Here is a 24,206-nt window from a genome sequence, read left to right on the forward strand (position 1 = left end):
TGAAGAGGAGGAAGGTGAAATGCCAAATGTCTTAACCAGTCCTGCTTAGCACTGAACATGGGCATCTATTGAATACAGAAGGTAACAAAAATAACTGGTCTTTGTTTTACAATCAGCTGGTTTACATAGAGCAGTGTGCTGGCATTGTTGGCCATTTTAATTTTCAAATGCCACTGAAAAATGAATTTTGATCATCAGTCTCACTAACATTCTTACTAAATACAAATCAAGTCATTCAAAGGACTGGCATTTGCATCTGATTATTAACATCACTGAATTGGAAACTACTTTTTACTCCCGGTTTTGAACCTTTTGCCACATGTGTGTCATGTCACCCAAAATAGCCATCTCACAGAGTATTCATCTAATCCATCGGATAGTGCAAATACTTGAGGGACTGAAAATAAAGGGAAAATTGTTTACCTTTCTAAATAGGATATGGAATTACTTTCTTGCCTCTTTACAGCAGCTCAAACATTTACACAAACTTGTTAAGCTGCTTAGAGAAAGGATTGTTTGTCCAGGTAATGCTTCTTTCAGTAAGTTAAGCTGCAAGGAAAGCAGATACTTGACTTCACGGAATTTGGGGGATTCTGGAGAAATTGCCTCTGGGAGAAATTTAAATAAATTAATGGAGAGCTTCTGATTTCTTTCCTTCTCTGTCTTTATTTTGAGCAAGTTATTCCCTCTCTACACAGATGGGTCTGTGCAACACTCATAAGGAAGTCATTTAATTATGTAAAGCTGCTCCAGGTAAATGTTATTTACAGATGGCTGAAAAATTTTGGATTATACTCATTTGCCAAGAATAGCCTCCCTCTCTTCACTCTTGGCGGAGAGGTGTTTTTAGTCGTCATCAAGGTAAACTGCAGATTATATACTCCTGTCTGCGTCTTTTTACCCATTTTGACTGCTTGCTTTCTTTGTGATTTTTAAATGGTAACCCTGCAGGCGCTGTGCACATAATTGAAGTAAGCAATCTGCTTGTTTATCCCTGTTTTCCATTAATTAGATATGTGCAATCTAAATTTCCTACTGAAAACCATGAGATGACATACTAAGGGGCCAAATCTGCTTTCCCTCCCAGGGCTGAACTGCGAGTGTTAGAGATGTCCCCAGAGCAGGGGCACAGCAGTGTTTGTAGCCGTCTCAGCTTGGGCCGGACAGTGAGCGGAGGGTGACCAAGTCACACTGGAAGAGACTGGAGGAGTAACCCAAGAGACCCCTGCCCTCGGCAGCGCCTGGCTAAGCCTTCATGTCCTTTGGGTTTGCTGCAGGCTGGATGCGCTGGAAGGCAAATGCACGTCCAGAGGACACTGTGGAGCTGCAGCGTTATCCCTGGGCAGCGCAAAATGGTGCTCCAGGAATTTCACTCCCTGCCTGAAGTGGGCTCACAGCTGTGTTGATGTGGCTCCTGGACGCTTTTCTGTAACCAGATTTCTTTTTTCCTTCTTTGCTCACTGCTGAACTAGTGGCTCAAATCTTCACTTTTATAAATAACCAAGGTGCAACCCCTAACCTGCATAGTTACTTCTGACCTACGGCAGCACAGGTAAGGCCTAAAGGTACTGCTATTTGCTGAGGGATCTCTGTGGTTCCCAGAGACAATTTTATTCAGAAATGGCCCAGCTCTGCAGTGGTCACATATTCAAAACAGTCTAGTCATCAGCTGTCAGGTTCAGCCAAGAAGCGAAGAATCTGCCAAGAGTGAACTTCCTACGAAGAAATCAAAGAGATCTTCATGTAATAGGCAAAAGCAAACTGTTTTCAGCCTGTCCACAAATGAGAAGAGAGGAGAGGGAATAACCTCAGCTCTGGGTGTGCAGAATGGCAGGGAAGTGGAGAATTTCATAAAGGAATGGGTGAGTGAAAATTGAGCTCCGATGTAAGTCCTGAGGCAATCATAAGGAAAATCTTTGCAACTAGAAGAAACTAGTGCTGGTTTTTGAGGTTCTTCTGTTGCAGCAAGGACACCAAGCTGGATGAAGACCCCCAAGGTATTCTGCTGCCCCTGGAAGTGACAGGAGATACTCAGTCTCTCCTTCCCACTTTGTGCAGGATCAAGTGGTGTTTTGAGCATCCTGGCTGTTGTAACCGAGTAGCCTGCGGTCACCGGTGTCTGGGTGAAGAGCCTGTAGGGAGAGGTCTCACCTGCGCAGGAGACCTTGCTGCCTCCCGGCAGAGCCGGCAGGCTCGGTCGCTTTGGTCTGGATCCACCGACAGATGTACCTGAGCATGTGCCTATATGCTTTGTGAGCTTGGGGCTGACTGCTTTTTACCGAAAGGGATAAATAAGTGGTTCTTTGAAGCTAATGGCCTCTTTTGTCTGTATATATATGCCATAATCCCATTGCAATCCTGTAACGTCCTCCCTGATGTCAGACTGGCCTTGTACGCGCTCACATTAATGAGTTATTGCATACTAACACCCTGCCCAGCCCACTCCCTCTTCCCTCTCACCTTCCCTCTGTTGCTCTGAATCGTTTTTCTTTGCTTGCTTGCCTGCGGTGATGGGTGTGTGCCCTTTTGCTCACTGGGAGTCCGGCAGTAAATCATATGTTTGCTTTTTTTTTTTCTTTTTATATTCTGGAGCAGCGGCTCTGATTAGTTTGAAGCAGAATAAAAGACCTATAAATGGGGAGAATCCTGAAGGTAAGTACTTTACTGTGGACTTAATGTCAAGGTACAGTACACATAGTAGCTTTTACAGGGACCATTTAAAAACTGTTATCCACTGTATATTTTAAAGGCAGGACATAATTCAGACATCTGATTGACTGTCCTTGACTGTTGATTCTTGCGCTACAATTTTTATTTTTAAGAAGCCTTGATCTGAGAACTTTTGAGAACATCGTATATTGCATTCGTCACCCTTAGGGGATTACTTCCGCTGTCTGAGTTGCGCCAGATTTGTGGTGACAATAAGGCAGAGGAAGGAATGGCAAGCTCTATCAGAGGAGTGGTGGAAAAGTCACTCCTGTAAATTTGAGGACTGCTTAAGAATTGTCTTCCCTTTTCACTGTAGAAAGTGTTATTTCTGATATTTCTCCAGGGAGGACATGATTCAGTGATCTCAGATCCCTGCAGAGACCACAACACTCTCTTAGTCCCTTTCTCAGGAATGGGGAAATGACAGCGACCTCCAGGGTACCCTCAACAGGCAAAGCATTGCCATTCTGAAGCACGGAGTCCAGGGATTTAACACAAGGATTTAGGAAGGCAACTGGTCAGTCAATGGTCTGTAGCTTTCAAGTCAGACTGTTGCTCTTGAATGTATTGTTGCAGTAGTCTTTAAACTGAGTCTTCCTCACAGCTTCTCTAGTAAAATTATGGTGTTTCCTGTAACCCTTTTCCTGCCCCGGTTCCCATCTGCCTCCAGATGCGCTTTCTGTGTTTCCCCTGGTGTTTGCGGAGTTTAGTGTTTGACCAATTCTGTCTTCATTCCTCCAGAGAAGTGTTGTTGGGTTTGTTGCATAGGGTGGGGTGTTTAAGCAGCTCCTGCGACCTGAGGGCTTTTAACAAACAACCTCTGGGGGTCTCCAGATATACTGATCACCAGAATCCTCCCCAAAAGGAGGTCTCCTACCTAATCCGCTTCCACTCCTCCTCTCACGGTCATGAGAGATGCTGACTGGGGTTTCTCTACCAGGATGCACTCTGTGCTCTGCTTTTCAGTTGTTTTTGTCATGTCCCCATCACCCCACCAATTCACACAGCTGCTTTGACTCCTCTTCATGCTGTTCCCTAGCTCAGCAAGGAGCTGCCTGTTTCCAAACTCCTGCCCTTTTCTTGGGTCTTGGGCTGTGTCCCCTGCTCAGAAGATTTTGGAGCGTAGGATTTACACTGCAGAGGATGTTTCTTTGGATCTTGCGAAGTGCTTGAAGTCAATGCTGTGATTCTGCTACTTGGGCTAAGGCCGTCTCTGATGTGCCCACTCCAAAGCTGTGGTTATTTAAATTCCAAGACAACTGACATGTCTGCTCTGCTCAGGCAATGAGTGCTGCACATTGACTTTCTTTATTTTGGAAATATAAGAGGTGCCTCTGGCCCTGAGCAGTTCGATGCAAGCTGCACACTGGAGGTTTGATGGAGGCAGAGGCTGGGCAGCACGGGGAGCATGTGCCTGCATGGAGCAGACATACCTATGCACTTGTCTTCCACCTGTTTTCTGCCAGGGAATACTAATACTCAAAATAGAAATTAAGCAAGTAGTTTCAGCATGCGTGTTCTGTTTCCTTTAAGACAGGGTATAACTCTAATGTGCTTGATATTTCCAAGTACTGGCATTTTTGCATAGGTAAGAAACCTTCAAGTTTGAAATACATTAAACAGCTTCTTACAGAAATTCAAGCCAATTTTAGAATATTACCATGTTACTGCAAGCCAAAAGCGTTGGCAATCAAAGGTGTTTATGAAGCCGTTAGCTCCAGTTCCACTGACTTGTTTTGGTTTTTTTTTGTCTTTGATAACACTCATTGCTTTTGAGGAAATGAACTCACTGACAGCTTGGAGGGCAGGACTGGCTTAGGCATCATGAAAAAAACCTCAAATGCTGTATCTAAAGCCACTGTTTAGTCTTTGAATCTGAGATTAAATCATATCCCTTTATTTCCATAAATGTTTCTCTTTGTAGATATACTGGGGGAAGGGAATTCAGTGCCTTAGAATGCATGGACAACAGAGGATGACGGAGCCTGAAAACAAACGTCCTGAGAAGTGTTTATTATCAGGCATTAAAACAGTTAAGGCTGGAAAAAGTATTTTAGCATATCTTTGCTTTGTTGACTGCTGCCAATATGTTCGCTTTTTTTTTTTTTTCTCTCCCCTCATTCATAGGATATGGTCACTGATGCTTAAAAAGACCTTGAAATATTGACATCAGAATTGAATTACTGATGTGATAAATTAGAGGACTGCTCAAACAGGTCACGCTGGAGCAGCCCGCCAGGTGAACGGGTGGATGTGCAGGTGTGTAAGTGTGGAGTACCTTTTTCTTGCCAAATGTATTTCGTGTACATACGCCTCAGAAAGACGAAGGAACCCTTTTTCTGCCAAATACGACGTTGCATAAAAGCGAGAGGATCTTTATGCCTACGTTTGCCCTCGAGGTGAGGCAAGGGCTCGAGAAGGGGTCTTGGCACGTGAGCCCCTTCGCCATCCTCTGGCCTCCGAGGCTGTGCTCGGAGGAGCCAAGCCAGGCTCCTGCAGCTCCCCTCTCCAACCCTCCCCAGCTGGAGCCTGGCGTGAGCTACCCTAGCTGGGAGCTGTGCCGCCGCTGCCACGCGGCGCGGGTCATTTAACACGCTTGGCTCTTTCTACGCGCTCTGGCAGACCCGTCAGCGACTGCAGCGTGTGAGTGCGGGGAGCCAGGGAGGACCCTTGTGCAGACACAGGTGCGAACAGAGAAATTCTCCTTTTCTGCATGTCGGGCTAGCCTGGTGCTTCTGCTTGAGCTGAAGCCCAGTTGTCTTTTGGGGAAGCAAAAGAAGCAGGCTCTGGAATATAACCTTGAACTTTACATTTTAGTAGTGGTGCTGGTCAACTTGAAAAAGAGACACTTGTTTACAGTACGATCCAGGTATGTAGGTTTAATACACAATTTATCTATCTGTGAACAAGGATATGAAACGACACTTAAAGCTGATCATTATTATTTTTGCCACATTTCTCCCCTGCCTTGAAAGTCCATTTCATTTTCATCTGAAACAACATTTTTCTTTTCCTTTTGCCAGCTGACCTGGAAAATCCATTATTCAACTAAATATAAGCTACCCCAAATATGTGCAGCTTCTGTCCAGAAAAGTAATTTGTGTTTTTTTGCCATCAGTCCAGAGTTTCAGACCATTTGTTGTACCCTTCCCTTCATTGTTATGATTTGCTCTGTTCTGTGGCCTGAAATATGATAATCTGAGCAGAACAGAAATCGAAAATAGGACAATTTTTACAACCAGATTTAAAACTTCTATTGTTTGCTACAAACACAAAGAAGTAAAGAAAGTGCTGTATTAATTTCTTCTTTTCTAGAAGCACCAGCGAAAAATGGAGAGGGGAAAAGAAATCTGTAATAGAAAAACATAGATGATCAACATCAGTATTTGTTGATCTCTAGGCTTTATTTCCTTTTACTTTTTAAACTAGGTTTTTCAAAGCATCCACTTGCAGAAATTTGCATTTTATGAGGACAAAGTTACAAAATACGATGAGATCGTTTTAGGTAACTTACCTCTTTTTCCTCAGCTTGTGGCATCTAAAACTAACCGTGCTTGTCATCTTCTCAGTAATTTCTTATCATTGAAGTTAAAATATAATCTAAGTTTGCACCAAATGAGCTGTTCCAAGATGAGTTTGCCAAACTCTGTATTGCAGTGGGATTTCTGCAATTATGATTAGATACTGCCAAACAAAAATGATCCGTGGAATATAAGTGAATCCAACGTTGATTAGCCTCTCTAAATCCCACAAGAGGTTAGAAGAAGCACAACCTGCATTTGATCTTTTGTCTCTGTGTCTCTGCCAACCACGGATTTGCTCGTAGATACTGAAAGGGGATGAATGGAGGAGAACTGAGGGGCTGGTGGAGGACTTTTCTATTATTTAGGGGCTGATCTGCTTTAGGATGTTGTTGGTGCTCGCCAGAGGTCTCAGAACTGCTGGGTCGATCGTGTAGCAACGTCCCACCCAGAGGACAGAAAACACCAGTATGAGAGTTTGTGTGTGCTAATTATTTATACTCCCCCCCTCCCCCCCGCCCCGCCGCCACCTTTTCTAGCTGATTATTGGTTCTTCCACCAAAAAGTGAAATAAACAGTCAGAGGCAGCATTTGTCTTAGTCTTGTCTGAGAAATTCCCAATGGTAAATGGAAGCATATTTCCACTATCTGTTAGTGGATTTTACATTCCACAAACTAATCTGCACATGAAAAAAAGCTCTCCATTTGAGCAGTTTCCCTAACAAGCTTCATAGCTGTTTGCTGGATTAAGGCAAAGTTAGGATTTGTGTCTGATTTTAATTAATCCCAAACAATGCTTCCCTTTCTGCTGTTGGCCAGTCAAGAGAGACAGGTAAATAGTCAATATGCTGTATCTTTTTACTCTTTTACAAAAATATAATGCCTACTGCATGAAGATGTTACCTCTGCTGTAAGCCTGTCGTGTTATTCTTTGGGGAAGGGAATTCTCATTTTCCAATCCATATACTTATGCAGAGCAGTCACTCCTCTTACACTCTGTACACGCAAAATGCTTAATAATTTTATCTGCAGCTTTCAAGCATAAAAGCGAGAAAGTTACCCTATTCCAAACTTAACTACTTGTGTATGTTGTTGGTATCAAATAAGATTACTGCTTGGAAGATAGTGCATTTATCTTTCACTTGAAATAACCCAGGAGAATGTCAGATGCAAAATGATTTTTGAAATCTTGGCATTTACTGCCGCTTTATACTGTCTGTAACTTCAGCCAACAGCAGTGACATTATTGTGCAAGTCCCTCCAACTGAAGGGAACTGGCACCCTATTAAAACTCCCTCTTTGCAGAGCTGACTGGAAATATGTTACTCTGCAGCTCTGTGTTTATCTCCTGACAAGCGGTGATCGGAATCATGGCTGCTACCAGCCAGGCAGGATTCTCTCCTTGTCAGTTTATTCCTTCCTGTAGCTAATCCTTCATCCGGCGTTATCCGGCCGCCGATGTCCTCCTCATTCCTTTCACAACAGGCTCTCTTGGCTTTGGCTTTTGTCCCGTGTAAACGCAGCCCTGCCAAGTCTCTCTGCGATGAGCTCCCTTCCGTGCTCTGCTGTTGCAGCATCAGCATCTCACATCCTTGTGGATCAGCGCTTCCGCCTCTCTCCGCTCCAGCAGCGTGGGTGCTGCTGGCAGAGCAGAGCCTGTGGAGAGCACGGGGCCCCGGGCAGCAGGACGCAGCGGGGCTGGAGGTGGTGGACGCAGCGTGCGAGCGGGTGATGCTCTGCAGCATCTGCAGGTTTGCAGCCCTGCAGGTCTGTCGCTGTGACCTGGTCTTAGGGAGGTTGGATACTTGCGCCGGGCTGCGGCGGGGTTATCTACCAGCTTGGCATCACTGTCTGCTGGAATTGATTGCTGGGAAGGGTTGATGGTGTTTTTGGAGAGAGGTGGACTTAGCTTTCAGCCTTATTTCCTCTTGCTTATGGTGGTCATCACAGGGTCTCTTCTGAGCGGGAGCATATACGCGCACACACGCATAGTTTTCACGTGTGGCCATATTTCTGAAAGATCAGACGTGAATCTGTGTGGCTATATACAAAAGACTAGACATAAAGTCAATAAATGGGACTTTACACAGCTGTAAATTCTCTCATCCTGTCATCTTCCCATTCAGGCAAGAAAGATGTGAGAATCATGTAGATTCAGGAGCAGAGGTTCATGGCAAGGCTGGGGGTTTCCTGATCACCGCCATGGACGATGGCCCCTTTTGGAACTAGCTGTGTTAGTGGTAGTGTTTATTAGGGCAATTTATGCCCCCTAAATTAACCTGTTCACGCTGGAGGCTGCTTACTTTGTATGCCAGCTCTGCCAAGCACGCTGCTCAGGTGGGAGCTCTTTAACTTCTGCTGTTTAAAGTCAAAACAAACCTCTTATTTGACTGATGCAGGACAGAGAGCAAGGCGCTCAACCAGCAGATCCATCGACCCTTGGGAAGTGAGAAAAGAGCAGCTGGGAGGACAACCTCTGCTGGTGGCAGTCAGGAGAGGATGTTTGGCCACAATCTAATTGTGAGGGATGTGGCTGAGTCCGTGCACAGACTGATTAAAATTGATTAAGAGAGTGTGTCTGGGGACTCTTCCAAAGCTAACCAAAGTCAGTGGAAAAGAGTCTTTTCCACTGAATTCTCTGGCATTGGATTAGAACACTAGAATATCCCATCATGAAATAATTTGGTTAGCAGAAAGAATGGAGAGATTTAACAAATCAAGGATTGGAGAACTAAATGGGATTCAAGATGGTACATTCAGTTCCTGGCTCTCCACAGACCTACTGCTTGACATTGCCCAAGTTCATCAGTCTCTTTGGACATCCCTTCCTAGTATGGACAGGTACGACAGTGTGAATAATTTCTCTCTCTCCCATTTTTATCAGTGTCAACTGCATCATTCTCCATTCTCTCTGTGTGCGTCTACAACACACAGTGCACCTGGGATGTCTTAGCTGGGGTCCCTAGCCTGCTTTATCACATGTATTAAAAAAAAAAAAAAAAAAAAAAAAAAAAAAACAGGAAGGTCAGAAACAAAGGCCAAAACAGGTCTCATTACTTCTTTAGTAGTACATCAGAAATTAATGTAAGGCTTGGTGCATGGCAGGCTGTTCCTATCGTTCCTCTGAAGGCTGATCTCTTCTCTTCTGTATTCAACTCCATTAATACCACATTCTTCTTTTCATTCCTACTGAGCATACCTGAAGACTGACAGCTGTATATCATATTACTCTTGTCTGTGAAATGGATTATTTTCCACAATGGGCTGAGCTGAGATCAGAACAAAGGAAACAAAATTAGTTTTAAAAAAATTCAGTCAGTGGTATATTTCCTTCTTTTTTATGAATAACGTATACATTCATATAGTGTACCATAATAATTAAGGTTTCTTGACTTATTATAAAATGCTGAAGAATCTGTAGTGATACTGCTTTATCTATTCATTTAAAGTTCAAATATAAATCTAAGGTACCATTAAATACAGCTTCACCTAACTGTATATTTCAAAGTCCATGGGATGTTTTATTCCTAGGCTTTTAATCTTTTAATTCAGATAAAAAGTGACTTTAGTAAGTGACTTGATACTTAAAAAATAGCACTTTTACACTGTAATCATGCCAGGAGAAATGAAAGAGTAGCTGAAGTGTCAGAGGTTATAAATTGCAGCAGAGGTATTAGCATCTTGGTGAAGAAGTCTGTGTCACACGGAGAAGCAAGGTCTCCTGGCAACTTATTGACTGTTTCTAATTAGTTAAAAGATTTATACAGGCAGTAAAAATGGGCCAGTTCATTGATTTTTGTCACATTCCTGCACTACAACAGTTTTGCTCATTTACTGTACGCAAGAATACCTTGTGTGTGCCTGAGCCCTCCCCACGGCTGGGACAGGGACAGTCGTGGCGTCTGGCCGTTCTCGGCCTCGCCTCGCGGGACACAGCGGCCACGCGCTGCTCGTCCCCAGCACCTCCTCGAACCAAAAGAAGTTTTAAAGGATGGCAATACTCAGAGAAATGACTAAAACTGCTGCTATTTCGTTGTCCCTGTGTCACATCTAGTTCAGATTTACTTTGTTTATAGGTAACAAGACAATGTTTCTAATCGTCAGCTCTGCATCTGCCATAGAGACCCGAAAGCAGAGCTGAGTGTTTCCTTGGCTTTGACATCAGTAATTGCAAAGACGCTGACACCGATGCACAGCTGAGGTGAGCCGTGCGCGACCCGAGCAGGATCTGGCTCTTCTTCGCTGCCCTGGCTTGGGTGGGGGAAGGTGCCGAGGGGACGCTGACTTTTATGGTGAGGGTCTCCCAAGGAAGATGTCTTCTTTCTGCTTGCGTGCTTAGGTTACGAGCTTCTCGCCGCTGCGTTGCTCGGCGTTTGCGGCCTCGCAGGGGTCACGGGCACGAGTGACGATCGCAGGCGCTGTGACGCGGCGCGAGTCGGGCCAAGCAACGGCGCTGTGAAGTCACGTCGCTTACGTGAGCGTGAAGCGCGCTTAGAGAAATTTGGTTTTCCTGCCTGTATGGCAGTTGCCTAACAGAACTGGGTCCTCCTGTGAATCTGAGCAAAATGCAGCAGTGGATTATGTTCTGCGTGGAGCTATTCTGAGATAACTTAAAAGCGAATAAAAAGCAGCGCAGGCAAACTAAAAATACCACTGCCGTGCTGGAGAAAGCGTGGACGTGCCATGTCAGAAGCGGAGTTAGGGAAGGGAAACCTGACCCGGTGCAGTTCAAGGCGATCTGGTTAAACCGGCGCTTAACGCCGGTGTGAAAACGCGCGGCGGGTGCGAAAGCGGCTTCCCCCCGGTTTCGCGCACATGCCGTTTCTTCGGCCGAGAGCGGGCGCCTTCCCCGGCTGGGCTTTACGGGGCTTCGTCGTCGTCGGCTCTTTGCCAGAGCGGGCTCCGGGAGCGCAGCGCCGGCCGCCGGTGCGGGGAGACGCCGGGGCCGGTGCCCGGTTGCGGGTTGGGGGGCGGCAGCGGGGCCGGGGCGGGCGGGCAGCGGCGCGGCGCGGCCGCCAGGGGGCGCTGCGGCGTCTCGCTGCGCGGGGCGGGCGGGCGGGCGCACCTGCCGCGTGCGGAGCCGTCGGTGGCGGCGGGCAGCGCCGTCCCGCTCCGCTCCCCTCCCCTCCCCTCACAGCGGCTCCGCCGCCCGACCGCCCCGCCGTAACTCGACGGGGGGGGGGGGGCAGCGCCCGCTCCTCCTCCTCCTCCTCCTCCTCCTCCTCCTCCTCCGCGGCGGCGGCGGGAAGCCGCGTTCCGCTCAGACGGGCGGCCCGCGCCGCCCCCGCAGCTTCCACTGCCTCCGCGGCGGGGGCCCGCCCGCTGCCCGCCGGCCTCGGACGGGGCCGTGCCGGTATGGAGACCTAGAGGGTGAGCCGCCGAGGAGGTAAGCCCTGCCGCGCAGCGCTTCTCGCGGCAATTTCGGTTTTTTATTTCTAAAATCTTCCCTCAAAGAGAAAAAAAAAAAAGTTCGGGTGTAACGCGTATCCCCTCGGTGCCGCCCCCGCCGTGCGCGGGACGGGGCTGAGGGGCGGCTCGTGCCGCCTCCCTTCCTCAGCCCCGGGGCGGAGGGAGCCCGGCGGACCCACCGCTACCGAGGGGCTGCCGGCAGGGATCCCTCCGCAGCCCCGGCTCTCCGTCCCGGGCGGGCGGCCACCCCCGAGCCCTCCGGCGTCCGCCCCGGCGGTCTCCTGAGCCGGAGCCGTCGCCGTCCGTGTTAGCGCGTCGGCTCCGCCGTTCCTCACCCCCCTCCCCGGATCGGGCCCTGCGGCTGCGGAGGTGCCCGAAAGTGTTTTTCTGTCACGAAGGGAGGTCTCGGTTAGTATACGAGGGGCTCTCGCTCCGAGACGCGAACGCGCGTGGGGCTTCCCGGGGTGCGGGGGGGGGGGGTTGGGGGGGGAAGTGTTGCTGCCGGGGATTTAAAAGAAAAACACGCGAGGACTTGTGTTTTTGGGGGATGTTGCAGCTTGGCGGAGCTTGTTGAAAAGGTGCCGGTTCTTTGGAGGCTCGGCTGCTCTGAGGTACCGCAATGGTGTCTTCAACGTTGGGCAACTCGGAAGTCTCTAGCTGCTTCCAAAAGTTTTGTTGGGAATAAGGCTTCTCTAGTTTCGTTTGGGGTCTGATGGAAACCTGCTAAAGGGCACGAAACCTCTTTCAAGCGCTTGATTAAGCAGCTGTCTTTAAAGAGCCCGTCTGTGGACTGCTGTCTCTGCTACAATTCAAAGAATCTAAAGTTTCTGATGGGAAAATGCTGTAAGCTCCAGTTTCTCAAAGTTACGGTAACGTCTGCGTGCTTTGGGCAACCTCTCCTCCTTTTGGATTAACACCCAAATTTAGGCTTGTACTGTGAGGAAAAACCTATGCTTCCAGGAGCTGGCACTTTCTGGTGCTCCTCTGCAGTGTTTGTACTCTCTTGTTTTTAGCCTGATTATTTTAAAAAAATCATATTTTTAGAGTGCGTGCATGCGGTTCGTGGCTGTTATGATATTACCGTCAGAGTGCACATAGTTTTGAGGTTTTTCAGAGAATTGTTAGAGGTCGATGCAAGGCAAGGTGAGCTGCTGCCTGCTCAGGAGTGGGGAAGGGCTGTTTCAGGGTGCCCAGGCGTTGTGTGAGTGTGGTTGCATTCATGCCCGAGAGAGGTGCTCGCCCCAAACGCCTGCTGCTGGTGCTTAAAAGAGAACGTTACTTCTTAGCAGGGATAAAACTGCAGCTGCCTGTGAGTCTGTGATATCTATCAGATGTCTCAGCTGTAAGAGCAGGTGACTGCCTGCCCTGCTTCCGTGTAGTGCACGGGAAGGGGCTTCCCTCCGGAGGTAGGAGCAGGCCAGCTTTGAGGAGGATACGGTGGCTGAAAAGCGTTGCTCATGTCAGACCTGAGGCAGGAGGTAAGTTTGGGGAGGAAGCTGTCTGACAGCAAGTCAAGTTCTTGCTTTGCAATAGACAAGTGGCTGAGGAGGAGACGAGGGACAGGCTGGGATTTGGGATTTTGGGCTCCGTAAGCCAGTGGGGCGTACCACGCACGCAGGGAACTTGAGAATTGAAGACTTCTGGCAGTTCACCAAGGCACAGGCAGTGCTCTTCAGGATTTGGTGAGTCTGTGGTTAAGCAGGGGTTGTAGTTGGTGATGTGCAGGATGGCTTTCCAAGAAATTGCTAAGGATCGCATCCTTCTGATGGTGTTTTTCCATACATAGGAGACCTCTTGCAGTGGGAGGACGGGGGCATGCTACGACCTCCCTGCAGAGCGCTGGTGTTGCTAGGCAGCAGCTTGCACCTCCAGCGTGCTCCAGATCCGAGTCTGCGAGGGGAGACCTTCCTCTACTGAACTAAAGCTTTCTAGCTGGTGACCAAGGATGTCGGAAGGCACGTATCCTGCGTGTGTGGGTGTGCATGCACTTCTGGCCTGCTCCTGCGTACCCGGGAGGGGTGGGTGGTCAGCTGGGAACATTCAGGGATGTTAGATCATAGCAAGACTTACTTATACTGACCCCCCTGCTTGGGCTGGAAGTGAGCACACGAGAGAGAGATATGAATCTTTGGTTGTTCCATTTGTAAGGCTCAGGAGTTCTCTGGAGACCACTCTTTTACTTTCACAGTACCTGGAAGCTCGTAGGAGGTTTGTCTTCAAATTCTTTGGTGATTGATGCTTTAGCAGTAAGATGGGGGGGGGGAGGAAGAAGGGAGGAAGATTTGCTTGCACAAGAGGTAAGAAGAACGACCAGGTGTGCCACATTAATGCATTTAGCCAACTTCAGTCAATTTTAGTGGATGCCACACAATTGCTGGAGCCCCCGTGCATATGGGGCATTAGCCAGCTTTGTCTAAATTGCTTCATATCTCACAGAACTGAGCAATGGAAAGCCTTTTAACCTCCAGGGCTGCCAGTCTAGTGGCTGCACTTTGAAGCAGTGCAGTAGCCGAAGCTGTTGGAAACCAGTGTGAGGGGACTGGCCACTCTCCGGACAGAAGTCAGATCAAAAAAAGAGCCTGAGAGGGTCAGGAGGCATTCATAGGCTGGTGGGGAGAAGGTGAGATAAGCAGAAGGGCTGTTCTTGGGGCAGAGATCACTTCTGAATCAGGCAGGGACCGGTGGTATGGGAGAGGGAGGAGGAGGTTTCCTGGTTTGATGGAGGCTGGAGGCGTGGGCCTCAGAAGAAGCTGGACTTTGCAGACTTAAGCCCAGAGGAGGCTGCAGAGGAGTGAGGAACCGGAGGCAGGTGGGATTGCACTTGCTGGGCTCAGATCTCATGAGTGTTGTGCCTTCCCACCCTATGATAAGCTCGAGCCGTGGAGGGTTTAAGAGCGTGTATGTCTGGAGGTGTAGGGCAGCTGCTGGCTTCAGTTCCTTACAAACGTAATAGGCAGCTTGTGTATGGAGGCGGTGTGCGTGAGGAGCCCAGCAGAGATGCAGGTAGGCTGCTGGGAGAGCAAGGGGTAGGAAATGGGGACAGCATATGAGGCCCATACCCCTTGGGATGCTCTGCCTGCTTGGAGATGACAGAGGCATCCAGGTGAGGCTCTCTGGCTGGGATGGGTCTGTAAAGGGATTTGGTTTGTTTGCATAGGCAGAATAATTTGTTCCCTGATTGTCTGCAGCTGTTTCCTGGGGAAAGAAGGGTACATGTTACAATTATCCAGTTAAAGCTACAGAGAACAACAGTGTCTTTGATGTGGCATTTGGAAGAGAGGGGCTGTTTTGTTCAAATTTTTTCTGTCCTGGGTTGAGATGCCCTTGTGGGACCAGAGGCGGAGGAAGAGTTCCAAGGAGCATGACTGTGCCCTGTGCAGCCAGGCATCCCTGCTGGCTGAGGTGGGAAGCTGCCAGGTGTGCCTGGGGCTGGTGGCGTTGACCTGCGTGTCTGAGGGAAAGGGCTGAGAATTTGTACTCACAGTAAGAAGTACAAATAAAGCATTTATAATGTATGGAGTTTTCCCGCTCTCCAAAACATTCGGGCTCTGAGTAATCTCTCACTTCAAACTGAGGCTGAAGCTGAAAATATCAAGGGATGCTAAATCGTGAACAACTATTAAACAGCCTTAAAGGGCTGTATGGGAAACCGTGTCTGCTCTCCATTTCTAAGCCTTCCTCAAACAATGTGAGAGTCTGAGCTATTTATCAGGAGGTCTTTAGTGCTGGAAAGGGAAGCGAACATTTAAACTATCACAAAATAGAGGCACTTTCAGAGGCCATTTTCTTTTTGGGGTGTCCAACTAAAAATAAATCTTCCTTTAAACAGCCTTGAAAAGAAGACGGAGGGAAGAGATCTTGCCCTTGCTGAAAATAATGAGAATCTTTTTGCTAGCTTTGATGGTCAGGGTTTCCTCTGGCAGATGGTACTTGACCTAGGTAAGCCCCCCTTGGAATCGGTGGAGGACCGAGGGGTGTGTTATGTTCAGTGACAGAGCTGGTGGGAGAGAGACTGCATGTTAGAAACTTCTGCAGGGTTTTTTTGGCTAATCCTTTCCTTTCCATCCCCTTTCCACTCCAAAAGCACTATAGGAAGAGAGTTCCTTCTACCCTTCTTCCTACTGCTTTATGTACCAGTTAAATTAACAAGGATGTCTATTTGGCAGCGCAATTCCAGAGCACATAAAATACATATTTTAATTTTATTTTGGCCTGCATCAGAACAACACCCCATTGTTTACAAGATTTCCACAAAATATTGGAAAGTAATGTTCTAAAAGCAGCGTCTTATGATTCTCAAATTCTGGGGGGGTTGTTTGCTTGCTTGCTTAATTAAATTCTTATTTTCACCCAGGCAAATCTGGCAAAATACATATAGGTAAAGGCTAGCCTCTGGTTATGTAAGGGTAAGAAAGTCCTCATCAAGAATATGTTTATCACTCTAAGGTGCTACGAGATGGTGCCGAGTACAGTGAAAGCAACTTGCCCTTGCTAGCGGCAGTGCCCTATCTTGCTTCTCTGCAATTGTGTTTTCTAAGTGGAAAACTGTGGAAGAGTGTTTTATAAGAAGCGTAACAGCTGGTATGTCATTTTTTTTCTGTTAATTCTGTCTTCTTTGAGCTTTATGTATTAGTTAGGGAAGCATGTGGCCATGAATGAGATCAAGGAATGAAATTCTAAGCACATCGCATGCAGAGTTGTGTTCTCTTGGTGCTTGTTTCATTAATGTGCAGGAGTGAATATGGACCAGGTTTGCCATGAATAGTGCAAATATTGTTATTGTGTAAATATTGCAGAGGTATGAATGTATATAGGAGCAGATATAAAGTCAATACGGCTGACACTTGTAACAGCTGCAGTCCATCTTCTATGTGGTCCCGGAAAGAGGACTGTTTTAAGACGCTGTAAAAGCAGTTTCTCTATAAAAGCAGGGAACACTTCAGCATGCAGATGGCAGTCCAGTCTAAAACCTAGTTCTGTTTTGTGCTGAGCACCTCCATAATGAGCCCTGAGGAAGACAAGGGGAATGAGAGAAGCAGTGTGGAGGGGAAAGAGGAGGGATATGCTATCTTTCAGGATTGAGACCTCTCTTTGAACTGTCTCTCTCTCCATTTTTTAGTAGCTTTTTTACAAAAGCTGTTTGGAGAGCAAGGTTGGTATGAGTATGAAAGAAGCAAAGCATCTAATCTTTTGGTTTAATAATGCTCTTGTGTAGGCTGCTGCGAATTGGACAGACTTCCTTGTTGATATAAGAGAGTCTGTGAGTTTTGAAATTGACATGGGTGAGAATGGACTTTTCTCATCTCTTTTAATCTGAAATGTTGTCTTTTGTGGTTGAGGCTCTGCAGAGTAGACCTGTGGTCACTTGCAAGTTCATCTAAAGCACTCGAGGAGGAAAAGGCCATGACCTGAGCAGTGGTGTTTGCTCTGGGTGTCGGTGATTGAATAGCTGGAGCCATGGGTTTTCCGGAATTTACAGGGTTTATCAGTGACTCTGAAGCCTAAGAGTTCTCATGAGTAACTTGCTCCCCCCCCCCCCCCCCCCCCCCCCCCCCAGAGATCTGAAAAGCAGGGTTCAGAGTGTTTTTTTTCCCGAGCAGAGCCTCTCCGCAGCCCAGGGCAGGCTGGATGGGCTGGGGCTGAGAGAGTAGCCTCAGAGTTCATCTCAGCCCAGAAGAAGTCTGCCCTCCTGGGACAGTGCCCAGTGGCCTTCTTGGCGTTGGGAAGCGTATGTGGTCTTCTGTCACGGGGGATCCTCTTTCCCCTTGGGTGGCTGTGATGACTGCTGCAGCTTACTCTGCTTTGGAAACTGTCTTGCTGTAACTGCGTCAGTTCTAGGACTTAGACTGATTTAAGCTGATTCTTAAAATCACTCCCCTTTCCCCAGTACTAGTGTACATGTTTAGCTTTCCAAGTGTAGACCATCTTCGCATTTTCTTCTCTCCCTCAGCTGGCTTTTCTGTAATCTTTTCAGTACTTCTGCAAAGTGGTAAGAGGCTAAGCCCCACTCTGTAAACCTAAACACTCTTGGTCTGACAGTCTTTACATTGCCTATGGTACTTCATGTTGCCTGAAGTACTGTATTGATTAAACCACAATCTGCAGAAGTAAATATATGTAGAATATTAATAGCTCCTACTCTAGGGGAAAAAAAGGCTGTAAATTAATAGATCCATTATGTTGACCTCATAAACCATGAGGGCTTGAAGTACAGCTGTAATCCTCCTCCCACAACACGTATTTCACTTTGAATGTCTATAAAAGGCCTGGACTACTCAAATTTAAAAGCTGTGATACTGGACAAGCATAGGCATATATCCTGGGATGTGTAGTTAGAATATTGCAAAGTTAAGGCTGGAACTGAATCAGTATATCATTGAAGGTGCAGCTGGGCATGAGGCTTAAAAAATAATAGCTAACTTTCCTGCTCCTTTGTTGTTCTTGTTGTTCCTCCTTACTTTTGCTTTCTGCATTTCCAAGTGCAGGAGTTGCTGCAATAAGGGAGGAGTATGATTCAGGGATTTAAAATCCAATTTGAAGGTATAATGAACTTGAATTCTGTGTGAGTGAGTTGCTTAGGGAATCAAGGTCAGTGTGTGGTGTGAGCTGATAGTACTCGAGCTGCTAATCAGTGCTGAGTAGTTCTAGCTCTTTTGGTTCATGAAACTGTTAAGATGGGCAGCTCAGGTTTTTGTCGAATTTTCTTAGTAGCAATTTAGATGAATGCCTGTATCATATGCTCATCACTAACCCCTCTGGTTAGCATTTTAATTCTATAGATATTGGAATCTTTACTTGTATTTGGCATATTTCAGGGGATTTTTCCATTTCCTGCTCCTAATTTTTTGCCATAAATGAGCACTGGTTTAGGCAGCTGTCGGATTGGAAAGTTCTTGCAGGAAAAGGTTCTTGTGTTAATGCTTGCAGGGTTTTCTCTCTACAGGGCAAACCAGCAGTTTGCTCATAGTGTTGAGTCTGATTGCTACTTTAACATCACTAAAATCACTTCTACTCTTTGCAGCCAGAAATGTTAATGGGAGAAGTATTGTGTGGAGGCTATCCACAGTATTTTTCTTTTGTGCCTGCCACTGAAGCCCATTTTTTGTTTTGGTGTTATACTGTAGGATGCCTTTTGAAGCTTTAAGATGTTGTTCTTGGTATCTTCTATGGTTGCCATTTGGAAGATATTTAACTTTAATGGAAGTATTACAATCTTTCAAGCAAAACCTCAGTGTTAACACGTAAGAGGTGGTGCTGTTTGTTTCTTCTGAAATAACTGATAAGATTCTGAGTTTACCCCCTTCATGTCACAAGAGATCTGTGAGTTTTACAGTTTGTTCCTTTTCTTTTCCACCCAGACACGCAGCCTTGGGAGGAATTGTACAGATTGGTGTTGTGACCTTGTCAGGCGCTCTGTGTATTTAGTTGTGGTTCCCTTTGCTTCCTCAGGACAATACCTTGGTCTTTCCTTGTTGTATTGCTATCATGCAGCTGATACACTGTTGAGCCAGTAATAATCCCAGACATTTTAGATGTTGTCTCATTGTTGCTGGTTACTTTCAGTTTGCACAACACAAGCATTGCCAGGTTCCCTCTGTGCTTACCTCAGTTTTAAAGTTCTCGTAGAATTTCAGCAGAACAAGGAGAATTAGCCAGATGTGAACTTAGTTAAGGACCTGAGCCGAATGGAGTCTCAAATCCAGCAAGACAAATGCTGAAATGCGCAATGCCTTGTAGAATTAATGTTCATTGCATATTTAGACAACTTAAGTGGCTGGTATGATAGTGAAGATGCACAGTGAATTAGGCAGAATGAAATATTCTTTGATGCTCATTGAGCAACAGAGCGAAGAACGCTACATGACCCATATCAAGCAGAGCTGAAGATACATTATTTGAACTAGCATGCATTTCTGATCTTAAATATTTTTTAATTTTTGTTTGAGGTATCAACAAAAAGGGAGCGATGCCCATTGTGGATTGCTTCCATCCAGCTTATTATATAGACCGAAAATCTTTCAGTAGTAAACAGCTCAAAGTGTGGTGTATTGGCAAAAGAAGAGAAGACCTGAGAGAGAGTTCATATTAAAATTCAAAGCCTTAAAAAGTGGAGTGGGGAAATGGTTTGAAAAGAAGTGAACAGAAGTCACCATCTAGCATACTGTAAAGACAACGAAAGAATTACTGTTGCCATTGCATCCTTTGTGTGAGGGGTGAAAATGGTAATTTATTTCTGTGAGATTTCTGAGCAACAAAACCTGACAATTGGAAACTGCTAAAGAGGTGGGCTGCTGTTTTTAATGAGCACCTTCTGCATCGCAGCTTCTGTGGAGAAACCAGAATCTGCAGAGCCTCATGGTGTGTCAGCAAATCTCAGTCTGTGCACAGACGTGTGCCTTAATGCACACATGCACCACTTTTCTTGCTTTCTCTTAAAAAGAACACTATATAAACAAAGCTCATGGTAGAAATTAGAGCGAAACTAAATTACATTTAAAGTGGGAACTTGGGAATCTCAGTGCTGGGTTTTGTGCAGAATATTAATGCTCCATATTAAAGCTTCCTTCTTGTTTCTAAGTGCTTTCTTCTAACCTTGTCACTTGAAATTCTTTTGAGTCTGGGAAGTTATGCAAGCTGAAGTGGATGCTGGAAGGACAGCAACCAGCACATGAAGAAAATGGGACACAATTTCCTAAGCCCTGTTTTCTGAGGATTCGGAAGAACGAAGTTTGTCAACACAGGTGAAGGCCATTAGGCAGCATATGGGAGTCAGGATTTCTGTTAGTAGAACAGAATTTGCGCTGCATCAGAGCCTGGTCCCCCTGTAGCTGCTGGGTGCTTATAGCAGACTGGGAAAGCTGCCTGAAGTCTGTGGTCTGTAGCGTCAAATGGTATGGAGGAGGGAAGGGGTGGCCTCATTAGCAGTGGAATGATTGAGACTAAAGTTGTCACACGTTGCTTCTCCTAGGTTTCTCCCTCTGATGGTAGCAACTTCCCTTTACTTGTCTCAATACAAATGCAACCTGGCAGGTCACAACAAGGGCTGAATTAACTTGTTTAGCGATTCTTTCAGCCTTCTCAACAAGCACTTTGTTCTATGTCTCTCTTCCCGTCTCTCAGCTATCTTGGGCAAGTTAGCTGTAATTGGTATTTCTATACCCTTATTAAGTAAGACGTCTTCTTCACTCTTCTGGGAATGGTCCTAAACTTGGTCCCTCTCTTGTGAGGTGTATCCAGTAGAGTACTGTGTTCTTGTTACAGCTGTGAGCCCCTACTCACAGCTGCTTGGAGTTGGCAGCATCAGAGTAAGCAGCTCCTCAGGGAAATGCTGCTCAGTGACTGTGAGGGGAAAATTTGTCAAATGACAGAATCAGCCCTACTTGAAGGAAAATGCCTCGATTATAGAAAAATGGTATTGAATGTTAACTGCTTTATCCCATCTTGTATCTCATCAAGCTAGCACAGTTTTATTCATGTTCTTCATCAGATCATAGACATTGTCCCACTGATTTATTTCCAGAAGTGCTAGTAGTCTAGCACAGGATTGTCTTGAGTCTCTAGTCCATCCCACTGCCTGATAGGTGAGCAAATAGCCCAGAGGAAAGAGTTGTGAGACTGGTCCCATTGGGAGACACGATGGGAGTCTTGACAGGCTCAGCCCCAGAAATCTGCTCCTGAGCAAATTTAGAGACTTTGTTCTGGAAACATACAACCTTACCTCCTTTAGGTGCTTGACATTCTTTTGGGGGAAATACATCTTACACTGTACCTCGCTTTCTTTGTTCAAATGATTTTTTTTAAACATACAATTTGACAGCATTGTTGTCTATAGCCGTCTGCTGTCTCAGGACAGTATCCAGCTGACCCACTGGTCACACTGGTGTGACTGATCCTACCTTCTTCTGGTTGAATGTCTAAGACTGTGAAGATGACACCTCGAACTTTGATGTGTATTTTCATGCCAACTTCAGTGATGTCGTGTCAGATGTGACAAGCTGAGGCTCTGGACTAGGCTGTGAATGACTAGGTGGTAGAGCAGTTTCTTGCCCTTTCCCTGCTGTATTTTCCTGATTTTTGCAGGTACAGACTGACTGCCTTGGTGAGGCCAGGGCTTCAAAAAGCAAAACTCCTATCAGTGCTGACAGAACGAAGATTTTCCGCCTATCTCTAGCCTTAATGGTGGCCAGCAGAAATTGCTTTGAATTTTTAAGTGTATTTAATGCAGCATAGCTCGTTTGGGGTGGGGATGGAGGGACCCACATGAAAAAAGACCTAGGAGTTACGTACTTCAGCTGTAATAACTGAAGGGAGGAAAATGGAGAAAGTAATTTGCAAAGCTACACTTGAAAATCGTTCTAGCATAACATCATCATTACAATTATCTGTCAAAAGATTTAGTTCAATTACTTTTTTTAAGCTCTCTTGTCAAGATGGCCTTGCTTGTTTCAGGATTTTGGTACTCCAAGGAGAGGTTAAAGAAGAATGAATACTAATTCTGCCATTAACCACTGTCAGACAGCCTTCAGCGCGTATCATTCCTTGAAAACTCCTTTAGCATCATTACTGTGGGGAATCAATAGGCATAAAGTGCCCATGGGAACATGGAATTGGGGGTGGGGTGGGAAATCCACTGTCTATTTATAGCTCACGGTATGGTAAGGTGAGAGGGGGAAAACTTCAGTTGTAAGTGGTAATTTTGAAATAATTGAATAGCAGCATAATTGCCATCTTGTAAAAGATTATACAGGGTTCCTTACATTTTCTTCACACAACAGTAGGCTGGTAGTAAAATTACAAGGGAAGAATATTTGATGTAATAAACTCAAATTAAACTGAATAATTTTCAGCAAACTGCAGGACATTGTACCTTCTTGCTGGTTTATCATGTTGAGCAGATGTTCAGAACTGCAGGGGTCTGGGCTGGTCCCAGAGGGTGCCTCTGAGTGGGCTGGGCGGGCAGATGTGGTACAGTGTTTAAGGAATGATTCTGTTTTGTTGGCCTTCATTTTGACTACTAATGCAGGTAGTTTTGCGTATTTCTGTTTAAAAAGAAACTGCTGTAAAATGTTTGCTGAATCTTCTGGTGCAAATAATAATTTCATACTGATTTAGATGATGGCCCTCTTTATCTGAGAATAAGGGTCCTGATCTAAAGTCTGTATCTAATATGGAGATGAATTCCTGCAGTCTAAAAATATCAAGCTACTTAAAGGCCTGTGACTTCAAGCTAAGCATATATTTCAGGACTCTAGCTTACAATTAAGCATATCTCTCTCTTTCATTGAGAGAGAGATATAGGTATATAGAGGGATGGGCTTTGCTGAGTTCAGATTCGTTCTACCTGTTTTTAAGTGCAGATAAAGAGCCTCAATCTGCTCTTGCTATGTTTTCTTGAATGACCTCAGACTTGTAAACAGAATTAGTTCCAGTGATAATATAAAATTAAAAATACAATGTTAAACTAGATTTTTTCTTTTTTTTTAAATGCATGTGATATAAAGTAGGTAGCAAATTTTACAGGAGAGACAAATTTTATCTTTTTAATGAGAATCCTGAGACCTGCGTTCATTGATTTCTGAATTTTGTTCACCAGTCTTTACGTCATTTTATAGGAGAAATGTCTGAAATAGCGTTAATTCATTGTAGGAGCTTTTACAAGGTCACCAGTGGGAAAATAAGGTTGCTAAGAGAAATTGCATGAATAACCTATTCTTTAGCTTTTCCTGAACGCTGTGAAGGTTTATTAAGCATGTGGCCTGTTTGTATGAGACCAAACTATTTATGACTATCAGGGTCTCCCCCTTGAATAACATACAAAAGTATGCCAGATTAGACCCATACTATTTCAAATAAATAGTTAAGTCTTGTGGTTTTTTTAAGCAAAATAATATTTTCAAAGTGTCATTTAAAAAAACCCCAACTCTTGTGTGTGATAGTCAGAGATAAATTATTCACAGACAGTTACTTTGAACCATTGTGTTTTCCTACCTCTGCATAAAAATAAACCCAGAAGTCACTAGATTAAGCCATTGCTCTGTAATGGTTCTTTCAGAAATGTTTAACTGTAGCTGCTGCTTTGTTGTAGTGAAGAGCTGTGATTCAGACTTCATACTATGTTTGCATTTCAGCTGTCACAGAAAGTGAAAGATGAAGCCTCTTGTTCTCTTGGTTCTTGTGATCTGTACTGTAGTCAGCATGAATTTGAAGCTCGTGTCAAAGAGAAATTCTGGTAAGTCACAGAAAAATATTTTTACTGTTGAATCTGGACCTAGTGCTCATGCAATCAAGCATTTTAGGTGGCTGCTTTTTGCTTTGCATATATACTTCTTGTTCTCTTAAAAAAAAAAAAAAAGTCATAACCAATATGGTTTGCTTACCAGATGTTACGTGATGAATTTTCTCACTATAGAGTTCTGTCGATGTGACTTTAAGCTATTTGAAAGTGTCCTTATGTTTTCTTTTATTAACACCCCACCCCCACCAATTTAAAAAAAATGAAAAAGAAAAGGTTGATCTGGTTGAAAACCCACAAAGGTAATAATGACTGGCATTGTTTTAATAGCCAAT

At 45.4% G+C, this 24,206-nt stretch overlaps 1 protein-coding gene across 2 annotated transcripts in view; it reads left to right on the forward strand.

Moving 5' to 3' along the window:
* IL1RAPL2 (interleukin 1 receptor accessory protein like 2) overlaps nucleotides 1-24,206 on the forward strand; it is a 487,221-nt gene that overhangs the window by 74,980 nt on the left and 388,035 nt on the right. The window contains exons 1-2 of one of the 2 annotated variants that reach the window (XM_049827420.1): nucleotides 16,136-16,220; nucleotides 23,768-23,868. In XM_049827420.1, coding sequence (XP_049683377.1) covers nucleotides 23,787-23,868 — 82 coding nt within the window. In that variant the 5' untranslated portion in view covers nucleotides 16,136-16,220; nucleotides 23,768-23,786. Of the gene's footprint in view, nucleotides 1-16,135; nucleotides 16,221-23,767; nucleotides 23,869-24,206 lie in introns of those variants that run through there. The other variant, XM_049827421.1, reaches the window with a different exon arrangement.

Source organism: Accipiter gentilis, chromosome 24, assembly GCF_929443795.1.
Source record: "Accipiter gentilis chromosome 24, bAccGen1.1, whole genome shotgun sequence".
In the NCBI taxonomy this organism is placed as follows: Eukaryota; Metazoa; Chordata; class Aves; order Accipitriformes; family Accipitridae; genus Astur; species Astur gentilis.